This window comes from Salvelinus fontinalis, chromosome 29, assembly GCF_029448725.1.
Source record: "Salvelinus fontinalis isolate EN_2023a chromosome 29, ASM2944872v1, whole genome shotgun sequence".
NCBI lineage: Eukaryota > Metazoa > Chordata > Actinopteri > Salmoniformes > Salmonidae > Salvelinus > Salvelinus fontinalis.
This window is the reverse complement of record NC_074693.1, coordinates 44489269-44507100: the sequence shown is the minus strand read 5'-3', so window position 1 is coordinate 44507100 and position 17832 is coordinate 44489269. Positions and strand designations below refer to the sequence as shown.

At 43.1% G+C, this 17832-nt stretch overlaps 1 protein-coding gene across 5 annotated transcripts in view; it reads left to right on the top strand.

The window, feature by feature from the left end:
* Positions 1 to 17832, top strand: part of LOC129828030 (protein diaphanous homolog 2-like) — a 644069-nt gene that overhangs the window by 329555 nt on the left and 296682 nt on the right. For all 5 annotated transcript variants that reach the window (XM_055889439.1, XM_055889440.1, XM_055889442.1 and 2 more), the window contains one exon: positions 3746 to 3840. In XM_055889439.1, the coding sequence (XP_055745414.1) occupies positions 3746 to 3840 (95 nt within the window). The remainder of the gene's footprint in view (positions 1 to 3745; positions 3841 to 17832) is intronic.

The following is a 17832-nucleotide window of genomic DNA, read 5'->3' as shown; positions in this document are numbered from 1 at the left end:
GCAATAGGTAGATAACAGGAAATCCTATAGGCTAAAGTACAGGCAGGGAACAGGTAAAAGGCGTCATTAGTGAGGCAGGCAAAAACGGTCATACACGGGAGGAGTATCTCACGGGAAACCCAGCACTCTGAAAGACGTGTGTTACAAAACAAACATTGATTGGGTGCAAAGAACTGCACTAAATAGTGTGTGATAATGACATACAGGTGTGTGAACAGGTGATTAGAATTCAGGTGATTTGTATCTGGAGAGCGTTCAGGAGATCTAGGTGTTTGAGAGTGTGGGCTGGAAAGTGGGCTGCGTTCAGGGGATCTACAGTTGAAGTTGAAAGTTTACATACACCTTAACCAAATTACTGACATTTAATCCTAGTAAAAATTCCCTGTCTTCGGTCAGTTAGGATCACTACTTTATTTTAAGAATGTGAAATGTGAGAATAATAGTAGAGAGAGTGATTTATTTTGGCTTTTATTTATTTCATCACATTCTCAGTGGGTCAGAATTTTACATTCACTCAATTATTATTTGGCAGCATTGCCTTTAAATTGTTTAACTTGGGTCAAACGTTTCGGTTAGCCTTCCACAACGTTCCCACAATAAGTTGGATGAATTTTATCCAATTCCTCCTGACAGAGTTGGTGTAACTGAGTCAGGTTTGTAGGCCTCCATGCTCGCACACACTTTATCAGTTCTGCCCACACATTTTCTATGAGATTGAGGTCAGGGCTTTGTGATGGCCACTCCAATACCTTGACTTTGTTGTCTTTAAGCCATTTTTCCACAACTTTGGAAATATGCTTGGGGTCATTGTCCATTTGGAAGATCCATTTGCGATCAAGCTTTAACTTCCTGACTGATGTCTTGAGATGTTGCTTCAATATATCCACACAATTTTCTTTCCTCATGATGCCATCTACAGTCGTGGCCAAAAGTTTTGAGAATGACACAAATATTAATTTTCTCAAAGTCTACTGCCTCAGTTTGTATGATGGCAATTTGCATATACTCCAGAATGTTATACAGAGTGATCAGATGAATTGCAATTAATTGCAAAGTCCCTCTTTGCCATGCAAATGAACTGCATCCGGGCATCCAGAAAAAAGCTTGTCCGGAGTAGACAGTAAAGCATCCTGAGACCATTCATGTGTGGGGTTGCATCTCTGCCAGGGGAGTGGGCTCACTCACAATTTTGCCAAGAACACAGCCATGAATAAAGAATGGTACCAACACATCCTCCGAGAGCAACTTCTCCCAACCATCCAGGAACAGTTTGGTGACGAACAATGCCTTTTCCAGCATGATGGAGCACCTTGCCATTAGGCAAAAGTGGCTCGGGGAACAAAACATTGATATTTTGGGTCCATGGCCAGGAACCTCCCCAGACCTTAATACCATTGAGAACTTGTGGTCAATTCTCAAGAAGCGGGTGGACAAACAAAACCCCACCAATTCTGACAAACTCCAAGCATTGATTATACAAGAATGGGCTGCCATCAGTCAGGATGTGGCCCAGAAATAAATTGACAGCATGCCAGGGCGGATTGCAGAGGTCTTGAAAAAGAAGGGTCAACATTGCACATATTGACTCTTTGTATCAACTTCATGTAATTGTCAATGAAAGCCTTTGACACGTATGAAATGCTTGTAATTATACTTCAGTATTCCATAGTAACATCTGACAAAAATATCTAAAAACACTGAAGCAGTAAACATTGTGGAAATTAATATTTGTGTCATTCTCAAAACTTTTGGCCACGACTGTGTTTTGTGAAGCACCCCAAAAACATGATGCTGCCACCCCCGTGCGTCACAGTTGGGATGGTGTTCTTCGGCTTGCAAGCCTCCCCCTTTTTCCTCCAAACATGACGATGGTCATTATGGCCAAACAGTTATATTTTTGTTTCATCAGACCAGAGGACATTTCTCCAAAAAGTATGATCTTTGTCCCCATGTGCAGTTGCAAACCGTAGTCTGGCTTTTTTTAATGGCGGTTTTGGAGCAGTGGCTTCTTCCTTGCTGAGCGGCCTTTCAGGTAATGTTAATATAGAACTCGTTTTACTGTGGATATAGATACTTTTGTACCTGTTTCCTCCAGCATCTTCACAAGGTCCTTTGCTGTTGTTCTGGGATTGATTGGCACTTTTCGCACCAAAGTATGTTCATCTCTAGGAGACAGAACACATCTCCTTCCTTAGCGGTATGACGGCTGCGTGTTCCCATGGTGTTTATGCTTGCGTGTTATTGTTTGTACAGATGGACGTGGTACTTTCAGGCATTTGGAAATTGCTCCCAAGGATGAACCAGACTTGTGGAGGTCTTCATCCAGAGGTACAACTCCAATTGACTCAAATGATGTCAATTAGCCTATCAGAAGCTTCTAAAGCCATGACATCATTTTCTGGAATTTTCCAAGCTGTTTAAAGGCACAGTCAACTTAGTGTATGTAAACATCTGACCCACTGGATTTGTGATACAGTGCATTTTAAGTGAAATAATGTCTGTAAACAATTGTTGGAAAAATTACTTGTGTCATGCACAAAGTAGATGTCCTAACCAACTTGCCAAAACTATAGTTTGTTAACAAGAAATTTGTGGAGTGGTTGAAAAACAAATTTGAATGACTCCAACCTAAGTGTATTTGAACTTCCGACTTCAACCTTTTTGAGACTGTGAGTTGGAAGCAAACCTTACACCTTTTACTCACTATCCGGCCTCTTGAATTATGGAATTTGTTTTGTTTCGCTCCTCATGCCACAAAACACCCTACCTTTTTTTGGTTAGCAGCAGATATTAAGTGTGTTATGTTCATTGTTAGCTTTATTCATAGTAGGTGTTTAATTCATAATATGTGTTTCATTTTCACTCATCACACAATCTTACTGCCAAAACATTCCCTTTGGAAATGTGTCTTTGGAAACTTGTCTGTTCTGTTTTCGCTTCATTTTTGGGCTGACATTTCCTGTGGAGCATAATATGAGAGATCTTTAGTGAAGTTATTATATTTGTTTTCAAATAATTATGGATCAGAGTAAACTTACAAAATTATAGTAACTCCCCAAATTCCCATAAGTCCTGTTTCTGAAAATCCTAGGAATTTGGTAACGTAACCAGAATTGTGCAACCCTAGACAAGAGGTATGCTATCCTGTGTACCAGATGTGAACGTACAGAGGGAGTGGACTGCCATAGAGTGGGCCTGCTGTAGCAGTGCTGTGAAGATACTCATTACCAGACCTCCACTGGTGACTCCCACCCATACCAGCCAAAATGTCCAGATTCCCCTTGAGAGCATCCTCCAGGCCCACCTGGAGCCCGGGGTGTCCGGTGAGAATGCCTGCCGAGAAATAATCATTCTCTTCGCATCAATCTAACTCTCAGAACTCTCGTTCTCACTGGAAACCTAGCTAAGATGTAGCCGGGCCGATGCGCTTGATCACACCAGACCCACTTGGCATTTCTTACCTGAGATTCTGTCCTTATGTTGAATGTTGAATCTGTGGTTTAACCAAAAGTTAGGAGATTTACACATCAAGACATTATCTCGTAATTGGTGCACAAAATGTTTGTTTTCACTAAAAATCCGATCAAAGAGCTGAACGTGTATTACTTTTCTAAGAGACACGTTTTGCTCTGGGCTCGTTTTTTTCTGAGGGGCCAATGAGTGGTGAAAGCTCTCTTTTGAACCTGCCAGTCTAATACAAAAGAAAGAGGAAAATGACTTGTCTTCCCTTTCTATATCACAACAGCAATTTTCCTGGGCTCATTCCGGCTGCCTTATGAAGAGATCCGGGACATTGTGCTGGAGGTGGACGAGGAGAGGCTGAGCGAATCACTGATCCAGGTCAGTCCAACCTACCGTCTGACCCCCTTGGGTGTGCGCATGTGCGTGTGTATGCATGCATGCATGCATGTGGATGTGTGTGAACTGCGTGCACATGTGTGTTTGTGTGTGTGTCTGTACTTATGTGTGTGTGCTAGGCAATTGTAGTCCGTCAAGATGCACCTTTGTGTTTTAATGTGTGTTAGGTAGCCTGGTGACCCCATCTAATTTTTTTGGAACAACTGAGCATCACCCCATTCTTCCACACCATAGGGCCTCCTATTCATCCACTCATAATAGATGGTGTGGGACAAGGCTTGGCAAAACTCCCTCCAGCTCCACCCTCCTTTCCCCTGCCCTTTCTCTTATGCCATGATTGATGATCTAGCTATTGGTACCCTATTTACACATTGCTTCTGTATTCCTTGTCAGGGAGAACGAAATAATTGTGAACGGGGCGGCTCGTTTGAGGTAGAGCTGCATTGGCTTGGCACAAGAGGTGCAATATGCGTTGACATCGCCCGCCCTGTCCTTTTATTACTTCTCTCCTGCAGCCCCGTTTCCTTTTGTGTGTTTCTGTCTAATGTTAAGTAGCAGGCGTATAGAAACGGGGGGATGGGAAGTGAATTAAAAAGTAGCACATTTCCATGTAAGCTTGCCAGTGTCTGTGTCTCTGTGAGCTAGACCACTAGGGGTTATCATTCCTATTGTCCCTGTGCAGTGAACCGTGCGTTCTCTCAGTCTTGACTGGAACACAACCAGTCTGTCGGCCTTTCTCACTCAGAAAAAGAGATGAATTACCCCGTAGATGTGCATTTTATTTGTCCTTTGTCCTTATGGTTTAGTAGTAAACACACCCAGCACCACGGAAGGTCACTTCTTTGCTCTGAGGCTCTTCAAAGACAGTAGGAAAGTGTGGCGGCGTTGAAATATCGTCACGTACACCCCCTCTCCGGCCTCTAGGTCATCAGGCTGCCGATTATCCCGCACCCCTGTCACCATCGTCTTTCGCACCTGCGCCTCCTGACACTCACCTGGTCTCCTTCACCTCCATCACCTCCTTGATTGTCTTCCCTATATCTGTCATTTCCCTTGGCTCTTTCCTCAGGTGTTATTGACTATGTGTTCATGCCGGTGATGTTTGTGTTTCATGTTCGTTGTTTCTTGTATTTATTAAAACACTCACTGCCTGAACTTGCTTCCCGACTCTCAGCGCACTCGTTACTAATATTTTTATTCAGATCTTTTCTCTCTGACCGCCAGCAGCCCCTACAATACTGTTATTTTGAGCTCTGATAACCTTTAATTGGCTCGCAATCTGGCAGAGCACAGGGCCTGCGTTAAAGCACAACGGCTCAAACCCCACCGCCGCTTTGCATAGGCGTAGAAAAGCTAACGTGATGAGATTTTTCCACATTCAGCCTTTCGTCGAGGGGAGATTCATCTGTCAACAGAAGCTCGGCCATATCCCATCCTATCCCATTGTCGTTCCCGATCCCTGTTCCACATACAGATATATGGCCAGGTCAAACAGCCACACTGTACTGTTCACTCACTGGAACACTCGACGACTCACCAAGGCCTAAGTACAGCCGTGGGAAACGGTAATATCCCTTATGTGTTGTCGCCAGGCAGACTTGTGGAATGGAGAGGTGACTTGGAATCTAAGAAGATTGTTGGTTAGCCGTGAGAGGAGAGGCGCCGGGGCAGGTATGGATGCAGGTTGATTCAGAGGGGGTAGATTGAGCCTACCGCTGGGATGACACAGCCCTGAGTGTGGTCTCCTTCTCCACTCAGCTCATCTCCACTCACTCCACTGATGAATCGCAATGCACGGACGGCTCTCCGCGGCACACATTGGCCATTTACACACACATGGCTGCACACAAACACGCCACCATGATGCACCTTTAGAGCCAGTGTAGGATGATAATGTGGATGATGCTATGATATTGCTATAAGAGGAAAGGGCACGTGATGGTGAGATCCTAATGAGCCCTCTCATATAGATGGGAGAAAGGGTTTAAGAGATGTGTTAGGTTACAGAGTGGTTCTCTGTAGAGGGGGATTTCTCTCTGCCTATTCGCTTCCAGCAAAGGCCAAAGGGTAGAGTGAGAAGAGTTCAGTCCAGCCCTCCTTCACACTGCAGTCAAGGAGATGTCGGCCCCCAGGAGAGGAGAGCTAGGGAGGGGCGTGAGCGGGCTCGCTGTCACCCCATTCGCCAAATTGACCGCAATGGGAAAAATCTAGAAAATTGTGTACGCAAAGCAAGGGCCTCGGTAGTCCACTCATGCCCACTGCGAAACCGTTACTATCCCTGCTCAATATGAACCGGGGATCCCACGGCACCATTCCCGGGAGGCAGAGTATTTATTGAAAATTCACTTCAGTTCAAAAGGGCACCTCCACTACAGCTCTTTCAAAGAGGAATGTGGGAAGTGAATGAAGGGAAGAAAAAATATGGATGAATAGATAGACAGATAGATAGGGAGGGAGGGAGAGAAAGTAGGGCTCTTAATGTATATAAGACCATATTCAATTCCATCATCTTCCCGGCCCCATGTCGACACGCCGGGGGCGGCAGGTAGCCTAGTGGTTAGAGCGTTGGAATAGTAACCGAAAGGTTGCAAGATAGAATCCCTGAGCTGACAAGGTAAAAATCTGTCCTTCTGCCCCTGATCAAGGCAGTTAAACCCCTGTTCCTAGGCTGTCATTGTAAATAACAATTTGTTCTTAACTGACTTGCCTAGTTAAATAAAGGTAAAATATAAAAAATAAATGTCTAATGCAATGATTTGTCTGTGAAACGTTGTGGCGCGCCGGCCTTGACACCACCAAGCAGTCACCACCAGCCATCCAGCACATCCATCCATAGGATTCTGTCTCTTCCGTGTGCTATTAGCTTTACCTACATCCTCACTCAGTACAAATTCCCTTCCACCCACACATCTCCAGTCTTTCTACAAGATGCCATGCTCTGAACAATGGCCCTTTCCATTCAGCTGCTTCTCTATGAGCTCCATCTGATCATGGCTTTATTCACGGCTGCAGAGAGGTCAGTTTTGGATGTCAGCTCCATTTCTTCATCGCCACATACCCAGAAGATGTCAGATGGCCTCTGCGTGTCAGTACAAAAGACCCGCTGTAACAATTAGATGAAAAGGTTGCAAAAACAGTATTTTTTTTTTAACGAATGTTCGCCCATTAAAAAGTCTGAGTGTTTCACGGCAAAACCGGGGCAAAGGTCTCCTTGAAAAGGCCGCCGGGCTGACAAAGCCACTCAGAGAGGTGGCGGTGGAAGAAACGTGTGGAAGTGCATTGTCTGGGGACGGGGGCAGGCACGTGTGACCCTCCCAGCCTCGACTCCCATTGTCTGCAGTGTGACAAGGCCACAACCTGAGGGCCTCGGCTCGCGCTCCCTGCTTCGCTCTTTATTCAGACCACATGATAACAGGTCAGCCACACTTTAAAACACCGCTGCTCTTTTCAGACTGGTTCACACCCATGAAGTATTTTCAAGTTAATCACCGCACCAATGGGAGCAGGGGGTCGTGGACCGTGGGATGGGCTCCGACCACCACACTGACACACATTACAGTTCTTACTCTGGAGCACCCTTTTTCATTTGAACACGGCCACCGGCTATAGTTGACAAAACAAACTCAAGAACGGCGAGGCAGGATCATTCCATTGCCAGTGTCTTAAGTTGGCTTTTCTGTTGGCTCCTTAATTGTTCCGAGACCCCCGTCATTGCCTTCTCTGCCCTGTCGGGAAGGCTTAACTGACATAATGATGGTATTTGGTTCGGTGCCCTTGTGCGGTTGGTGCCAACTGAGCACAAGAAGGCCAAACAATGCACAGATCATTAATGAGCTCCTCACAGGCCGGATAACTTACTGAGATAATACATTGGTAGATACAACGCAGGGGGTAGAGACCTAGAGCTGTGAAAGCAGCACCAAACGGCTACAGAAAAAAGACATGCCTAAAGAGTGCTTTTTCATGCTGCCCATTTGAAGGAATTTGTTAGAGGATGTAGTTTTCCCAGATTTGGAAGGTCTTTCAAGGTGCTGTTAGATAATATCATTTTAAAGGTTTCAAATATGTTTGAAGGTTCTTTTAGGGAATGTACAAGTCAGCCTTATTCTCTGATTTAAAACATCACGCTTGTAAACCTTCATGTTCTTCCGACTGGGCACACGATGTTTCCACCGATGACTGTTAAGAATCTGTTGGAGATCTAACATACATGCAGTCCCGTAATGCCCTACAGCACTTGTTGTACTCTTTGAGGTTCTTATCGGCCCCGGCTACACTATATACTGTGTAGTCAATCGGGCAGAGAGAGGGAGTCTATCATGTTCAATTGGCCTCCATTTCCAAATTAGCCATGTCACTTCAAAGCGAATGCATACACACAAAGAAATGTGAATACACAATGGCATATGTATGATGGATGGATGTCATAAGGATGTCATAAGGTGAATGCACCAATTTGTAAGTCGCTCTGGATAAGAGCGTCTGCTAAATGACTTAAATGTAAAATGTAAAATGTATGAACCCTTTGAAGGATACATTTTTTGGTCATTGAGATAATTTTTCTGTGGCAATGAGACCTTTTTTTAAAAGGTACTTATGCCCAACCAAGGCCATAATAGCTCATAACAATGACTCAAGTATTATATTGGTGTTATGAGATCTTCAAATTGCGTTAGTCAGAAGACACTTGACAGAGGGAGGGGAACATAGAACTTCTAGATTTCTCGGGGAAGACTTTGGTGTCAATGGCGAAGAGTGTCCATCGTTGGCACAATTGTACCATTTTTAGTCGATCCCGTGGATGTTTTGATGTACCGTGACAACTGTGTGGAGCTAAGGCTCTCTCCTTGACCCCTCATTCGACATGAAAAACGAACTCAGTTAGTGGCTCTTTTGAGCCCAGCTTAAGAAACTTCTGCGGACTTTGCTGCTAGAACTCCTGGTGCGCTACTCTCTTCCACCAAGGCTTTAGCTGTCACTCACTCAGGCTGTGGCGAGATGAGATGGGTAAATACTAAATCTTTAGGTGCACTAACTTTTTGGTGTGTGTTTGTGGATACCGGACTGCACACTTGTGTGTGTGTGTGAGTGTGAGTATGCGTGTGTGTGTGTGTGTGTGTGTGTGTGTGTGTGTGTGTCCTTGTTTGTGTGCACATGCACCGTGAGTGGTAAAGCTCAGGCTCATTGGTGGATTTCGCCCTGGGGGCTTGTTTTGCAGAATATCTGAGTGGTTCCTTAATGTTTTATGTTGGCCGATGTGTTTAATATTGCCCCATATCCTTTTCAAAAGGAAAGGCTAATGACTACACGGCTCTACTCTGCTTATTCATTTGTAATCAATACGTGTTGTGTGCAAATGCGCTGTCGAGAGGGAGTATTAAGAGAAGAAAATGACTTTCAGATATAACGGAAAATACAAAGGGTAGTTTTAATGTGTTTAAGCCCAGCATGTCATAATGGATAAATATGGGCACATTGTTTGAAGTAAGTCATGGTAAATAGCTGTCATGTCTTTGGCTATGCCGGATTAAGTGATACGACATGCTATTCTACAAAATAATTTATATCTAATTAATATTACCTGATTAAGCTAATCATGTAAATGTAATTAACTAGAAAGTCGGGGCACCACAAAATAATGTTTATAGAGCTGTTATCTTCCGAATATACTCTCAAAGACCTGGTAATGTTTTACCTCAATAGCAGTCAATATTTAATCGTCACCTTAGTCTCATCTGAAAGTTGTAAATTATAGGTTATCTTCACGAACCCTGGCTAACAAGTTGAATCAGCAAATCAAAATGTGGTTGAATTATTTATTTACTAAATACCTAAATAATCACACATAATTACATCTACACAGAATGGATCATACGTTGATTACAAATTATGTCATAAAGGAAAATGTCCCTAGCGGACGGAACATATATCACGGCTGGTTACACAAAAGAGGGGGGTTGGGTTTTGAATGAAAGAGTGGGAAGACTGAGGAACAAAAATATGTTGTTTCTCTATTGGGCCGTAGGCAGCTACTCTATCGTAAGTACAGAATATTATGCATTCTAAATAACCGCCCATTTGGAAAAGGAAAATGCAATAAATATTTACTCTGAGCTGCTCTTCGATCGGTTGGTCGTAGATGGAAGGTCGGGTTGTCCTTTGAAGAATGTCTGGTGGTAGAACAGATACTTGGTAGTACCTTCGTCATGTGGTAGAACAGCTCCTCTGTCCGTCCTCTCCTAGCCCACGTCTACAGTTGCTGCGCTAACGCAACGGCAAGGAGGTATCGGCAAGGAGGTATCACTTCTTTAGTGAATAAGAGTTCAAAGTTCATACCAATTTGCCATACTTTAGGCTCTTGCTATATTCTGGCTGGTATAGTCGAAATGCATCCTTTCGGCGTGTGGATCGTCATCTTCACATTGAAATGTGATGCTAATTTCGTTAGGATCTTGTCGTTCAACCAGAACTCACGCTGTGGTTGGCTTAGTTCTGTAGGTGACCTTGAAGGGTGTGTTTCAAAGTTTACAACCCATGTCTGTTCACTTGGGCCTCTGAGTGAGCAGAGTGGTGTTCTTATGACAAGCCGTTTTCGCTCATTAAGAAGCTAAAAATTAAATTGAATCTTTTCACAAATAGTTTCATTTTTAAACATTTAAATTGCACAACAATTACATGTTAATCTACAGTTTATGTCGTCCTATCATCAGTAATCATGTCTCAGATGCCAACTGATCTGACGACATATTCATTATGTACCAATGCATATTTTCTGGTTGGATTACCGACATTTGGTTCTGTTTCCCACCTTTTGATGTTCCCATAATCTCTATGTTAACAAAGGGCTTTTCAAGAGTCAACTCTATAGAGTAGAGAGAGAGAAACGGGGGGAAGATATTTATGGGGGTCATAAACCTCCCCCATCAGGCCAACGTCATGACATAGTAGAAGTGGGAGATACTGTGTAACCATGTAGGATTACAGTAATAACCATGGAATAGTTTTCAAATGTGATACATACAGTGTTTACTTTGTAGTTAGCTTTGTGGCACATAGCCTAATATGTTTTGATTATGATGTGTCTAAAAGGTGTGCTTAGATATTGTAAGTAGTGTGTTCATGTTTTGTAAAGCTGTTCAATGCAGCTGTCACACACACTCAAAATATGCACATGCTATAACACATTATAGATGCCATTGATGGTGTAAAGCCATATCAATGCCCTTAGTTGATAAGTCCAAGGGCACCGAATGTACCAGTCATTAAAACTGACGCAACACCCCAGTCTATTCAATCTGAGTCTTGACAGAGTAGTGAGGAACCTGTCACATTAGAGTAGTGAGGAACCTGTCACGCTAGAGTAGTGAGGAATCTGTCACACTAGAGTAGTGAGGAATCTGTCACACTAGAGTAGTGAGGAACCTGTCACACTAGAGTAGTGAGGAACCTGCCACACTAGAGTAGTGAGGAACCTGGCCAGTTTATTAGGTACAAACACCCCATTCACAAAAATGGTTTGCTCCTACAGCCATTGAGTCACGCGGCGGTGGCTTGCTACACTGCTCAAAAAAATAAAGGGAACACTTAAACAACACAATGTAACTCCAAGTCAATCACACTTCTGTGAAATCAAACTGTCCACTTAGTGTACATTTCACATGCTGTTGTGCAAATGGAATAGACAACAGGTGGAAATGATAGGCAATTAGCAAGACACCCCCAATAAAGGAGTGGTTCTGCAGGTGGTGACCACAGACCACTTCTCAGTTCCTATGCTTCCTGGCTGATGTTTTGGTCACTTTTGAATGCTGGCGGTGCTTTCACCGCCAGTGGTAGCATGAGACGGGTCTACAACGCACACAAGTGGCTCAGGTAGTGCAGCTCATCCAGGTGTGGCAAGAAGGTTTGCTGTGTCTGTCAGCGTAGTGACCTCCAGCAGGCCACAAATGTGCATGTGTCTGCTCAAACGGTCAGAAACAGACTCCAAGAGGGTGGTATGAGGGCCCGACGTCCACAGGTGGGGGTTGTGCTTACAGCCCAACACCGTGCAGGACGTTTGGCATTTGCCAGAGAACACCAAGATTGGCAAATTCGCCACTGGCGCCCTGTGCTCTTCACAGATGAAAGCAGGTTCACACTGAGCACATGAACACGTGACAGAGTCTGGAGATGCTGTGGAGAACGTTCTGCTGCCTGCAACATCCTCCAGTATGACCGGTTTGGCGGTGGGTCAGTCATGGTGTGGGGTTGCATTTCTTTGGGGAGCCGCACAGCCCTCCATGTGCTCGCCAGAGGTAGCCTGACTGCCATTAGGTACCGAGATGAGATCCTCAGACCCCTTGTGAGACCATATGCTGGTGCGGTTGGCCCTGGGTTCCTCCTAATGCAAGACAATGCTAGACCTCATGTGGCTGGAGTGTGTCAGCAGTTCCTGCAAGAGGAAGGCATTGATGCTATGGACTGGCCCGCCCGTTCCCCAGACCTGAATCCAATTGAGCACATCTGGGACATCATGTCTCACTCCATCCACCAACGCCACGTTGCACCACATACTGTCCAGGAGTTGGCGGATGCTTTAGTCCAGGTCTGGGAGGAGATCCCTCAGGAGACCATCCACCACCTCATCAGGAGCATGCCCAGGCGTTGTAGGGAGGTCATACAGGCACGTGGAGGCCACACACACTACTGAGCCTCATTTTGACTTGTTTTAAGGACATTACATCAAAGTTGGATCAGCCTTTATTTTTTTGAGCAGTGTATTTAAAGCAGACAGGCATCGAGACATTCAGTACTGTTCGACTGAACGTTAGAATAGGACAAACTAGTGACCCTAAGCGACTTTAAGCTTCATGATCGTCGGTGCTAGGCACACCGGTTCCAGTATCAGAAACGGCCGGCCTCCTGGGTTTTTCATGCACAACAGTGTCTAGGGTTTACCGAGGATGATGCGACAAACGGAAAACATCCAGTAAGTGGCAGTCCAATGGGCGAAAACAACTCTTTGATGAAGAAGGTCGAAGGAGAATGGCAAGAGTTGTGCAAGCTAACAGGCGTGCCACGATCAGGCAAATAACTGTGCAGGACAACAGTGGTGTGTACAACGGCATCTCGGAATGCACACGTTTTAACGAATGGGCTATTGCAGCAGACGACCCACACCAGGTTCCATTTCGTACAGCTTTAAACAATAAGAAGCGGCTCTAGTGGGTACACTATCACCAACAGTGGAAAATTGAGGAGTGGAAAAACATTGCCTGGTCCCACGAATCCCAGTTCCTGTTTCGTCATGCTGATGGCAGAGTCAGGGACCAAGGGACCTAACATTTCCAGGCAAAGGGGGTCGTACCCACTACTATATTGGTGTACCTAATAAACTGGTACCAAGCTAACGAGTCTTGCGAAGCTTGTGGGCGTCCTAGAGCAAAACAACCAACATGTACAGTACCAGTCAAAAGTTTGGACACACCTACTCATTCCTGGGTTTTTCTTTATTTTCACAATTTTCTACATTGTAGAATAATAGTGAAGACATCAAAACTATGAAAAAACACACATGGAATCATATAGTAACACAAAATAAATAAACAAATCAAAATATATGTTATATTTGAGATTCTTCAAAGTAGCCACCCTTTGCCTTGATGACAGCTTTGCACACTCTTGGTATTCTCTCAACCAGCTTCATGAGGTAGTCACCTGGGACTGTGTAGCCTACTCCAAGTAGGCCAGAGTAGACTGATAAGACTGCTTTGATTTGATGGACTGATATAGGGTACATACCATTTTGAGATTATAATTAGAATGGATCAGTACAATAACCCACCCTGTTCTTCATTCACAAATGGTAATTACAGAATTATGCGTCGTACCTTCCCCTCCACTCATCAACTCACCCATTATCCCCCTTTCTCCCCATCATACTTTACATCATTTATTTAATCCGTTGTTTTATGTGTAATATCGTATGATTATCAGCTGGATACATCACTTTAAACTTTTGGGAGAAGGTGTGGAGCGTTCAAACGGCATGGTGTGAATTTTTCGATGGTAATTAGAATAACATGTTTAAGTGAATGTCTCTCACAAGGCAATCAGTCCCACGGTAACTATTGGTCACAATTTCAAATTGTGAGCAGGTTCTCTGCACGCCTTGTTGCAGGAGAAACACTTTGTAGATCAAGTGTATTCATGTAAATTACGGCCAGATGTAGCAGTTGAAATCAAAACATTTTGTTTTGAAATAAGGACGGATGAGCAAAAAATTACCTACTGTTACCTACTATATACGTACTGTTAAATATGGTGGTGTATATTTGATGTCATGGGGTTATTTTGCTTCCACTGGTCCTGGGCCCCTTGATAAGGTCAATGGCATCATGAACTTTACCCAGATCAAGGACATTTTAGCGGCAAACATGGTTGGCTCTGAGAGGATGCTGAACCTTGGCCTCAAGTGGCTCTTGGATAATGCACATATGCACACACGTACACGCACACATAGATGCACACCAACATGCGGGTGTACGCATGCACATTAGGTGCTTTCAGAAAGTATTCACGCCACTTGACTTTTTACACCTTGTAATGTGTTTCACACAATATACCATAATGACAAAGTGAAAACATGTTTTTAGAAATATTTTTACATTTATTAAAAATTAAATACAAAATGATCATATTTATCATACAGTTGATTTCGGAAAGTTTACATACACCGTAGCCAAATATATTTCAAATCAGTTTTTCTCAAATCCTGACATTTAATCATAGTAAAAATGCCCTGTCTTAGGTCAGTTAGGATCACCACTTTATTTTAAGATTGTGAATTGTGAGAATAATAGTAGAGAGAGAGTGATTTTTTTTCAGGTGTTATTTCTTTCATCACATTCCCAGTGGGTCAGAAGTTTACATACACTCAATTAGTATTCAGTAGCATTGACTTTAAATTGTTTACTTGTGTCAAATGTTTCGGGTAGCCTTCCACAAGCTTCCCACAATAAGTTGGGTGAATTTGGCCCTTTCCTCCTGACAAAGCTGGTGTAACTGAGTCAGGTTTGTCGGCCTCCTTGCTCGCACACACTTTTTCAGCTCTGCCCACACATTTTCTATAGGATTGAGGTCACCCTTTTTCCTCTACATAACAATAGTCATTATGGCCAAACAGTTCTATTTTTGTTTCATCAGACCAGAGGACATTTCTCCAAAAAGTATGATCTTTGTCCCCATGTGCAGTTGCAAACTGTAGTCTGGCTTTTTTAGGGCGGTTTTGGAGCAGCGGCTTCTTCCTTGCTGAGCGGCGTTTCAGGTTATGTCGATATAGGACTCGTTTTACTGTGGATATAAATATTTTATACCTGTTTCCTCCAGCATCTTCACAAGGTCCTTTGCTGTTGTTCTGGGATTGATTTGCACTTTTCTAACCAAAGTATGTTCATCTCAAGGAGACAGAACGCGTCTCCTACCTGAGCGGTATGACGGCTGTGTGGTCCCATGGTGTTTATACTTGCATACTATTGTTTGTACAGATGAGTGTAGTACCTTCAGGTGTTTGGAAATTGCTCCCAAGGATGAACCAGACTTGTGGATTTCTACAAATGTTTTACTGAGGTCTTAGCTGATTTCTTTTGATTTTCCCATGATGTCAAGCGTTGAGGCACTGAGTTTGAAGGTACACCTTGAAATACATCCACAGGTACACCTCCAATTGACTCAAATGATGCCAATTAGCCTATCATAATAATTTTCTGGAGTTGTCCAAGCTGTTTAAAGGCACAGTCAACTTCTCACCTGCTGGAATTGTGATACAGTGAATTATAAGTGAAATAATCTGTTTGTAAACAATTGTTGGAAAAATGACTTGCACAAAGTAGATGTCCTAACCGACTTGCCAAGACTATAGTTTGTTAACAATACATTTGTGGAGTGGTTGAAAAACTAGTTTTAAGACTCCAACCTAAGTGAATGTGAACTTCCGACTTCAACTGTAAGTATTCACACCCGAGTCACGACGTGATATAATCACCATTGGTAGTGATTACAGCTATGAGTCTTTTTGGGTATGTTTCTAAGACCTTTGCAGACCTGGATTGTACAATAATTGCATTTAAACAATTCTTCAAGGTCTGTCAAGTTGGTTGCTGATCATTGCTAGACAGAAATGTTCAAGTCTTTTTAAGCCTATTTAAGTAAGATTTTTAACTAGGCCACCCAGGGACATTCAATGTCATCTTGGAACGCCACTGTAGTGTATATTTGGCCTTGTGTTTTAGGTTATTGTCCTGCTGAAAGGCAAATTTTCTCCCTGGGTCTGTTGGAAAGCAGACTGAACCAGGTTTTCCTTTATGATTTTGCCTGTGCTTAGCTCTATTTGGCATACCCATAACATGATGCAGCCACCACCATGCTTGAACATATGAAGAATGGTAGTCAGTGATGTGTTAGATTTGCAGGATGCTTCTTTTGGATTTTTTTTATTCTGTACAGCTTTCTTCTTTTCAATCTGTCATTCAGCTTTTTATTGTGGAGTAGCTACAATGTTGTTGATCCATCACACGTTTTCTCCTATCACTGGCAATAAATTGTAACTGTTTTAATGTCCCCACTGGCCTCATGGGGAAATCCCTGAGCAGTTTCATTCCTCTCCAGCAACTGAGTTAGGAAAAACGACTGCCTCTCTGTAGTGACTGGGTGTATTGATACACCATCCAACGTGTAATTAATAACTTCACCGTGCTCAAAGGGATATGCTGTGTGTGCTTTTTTATTTTTACCCATCTACCAATAGGCATCCTTCTTTGCGAGGCATTGGAAAACCTCCCTGTTCTTTGTGGTTGAATCTGTTTTTGAAATTCACTGCTCGCCCTTACATATATGTGCGGGGTAAAGAGATGAGGTAGTCATTCAAAAATCATGTTAAACAATATTTTTGCACACCGAGTGAATCCATGCAACTTATTATAAGCACATATTTACTCCTAAACATTTTTTTAGCCTTGCCATAATAATACTTATTGACTCAAGACATTTCAGCTTTTCATTTGTAATTCATTTGTGAAATATCTAAAAACATAATTCAGATTTGACATTATGGGATGGTGTGTGTAGGCCAGTGACACCAAATCTCTATTTGATAAATGTTAAATTCAGGCTGCAACACAACACAATGTGGAATGTCAATGGGTTTGAATTATTTCTGAGGGCTCTGCACATATGCACGCGCGCGCACGCACGCACGCACGCGCGCGCGCACACACACACACACACACACACACACAGTATCCTATAGAGTTCTATATCCACTTGCTCAGACATGTCTATGAGATCCCTCCCTTCCCATAATCCCTCTTTACATACTCTGTGGGCAATGTAACTGTTCAGGTGTGCACACATTTCAAAATCCTCCACATTTTTGAAAATACACATTTAATGTCACACCAAGTCATTTCAGCTTTGCCAACTACATCCCTCAACGCCACACAATGTATCAATGTATTTAATAATTTTCTCATTTCATGTAATATTTAATGCGATTTTGGAATCTGTCACCTTTGGTTTGTCAGTCTGTCGCTGAATAGCGACCCTCCATGAGATTCTGAGCTGTTAGTTTGGTTTGGAGTAAATATCCTTTTTGGGTTATGTCTGAGTGATCTACTCTAGATTAGCCACATCCAAACAGTTTAGTCTACAAACTTGTCAAAAATCTCTGCCTGTAAAGGAAATAACACTCGGGAATTAAAGAAATGTATGCCTTCTGTTGGTTTTTATGTTAACTTTGGATTGACAATTTGGCAGACTGACAAAATCAACTCTAGAAATAGCTGATTGCTGAAATATATTTTTATAGGACCTATCTGATTCCATGGCTCTGGGCTTTCTGCCACCTGTTTCCACTAATTTATGTACTTTATTAGTGTTGATTGAGGAGAAATCCCACCCTTATTAATATTAAGTGTTTTATTATTTAGTCAGGAGACA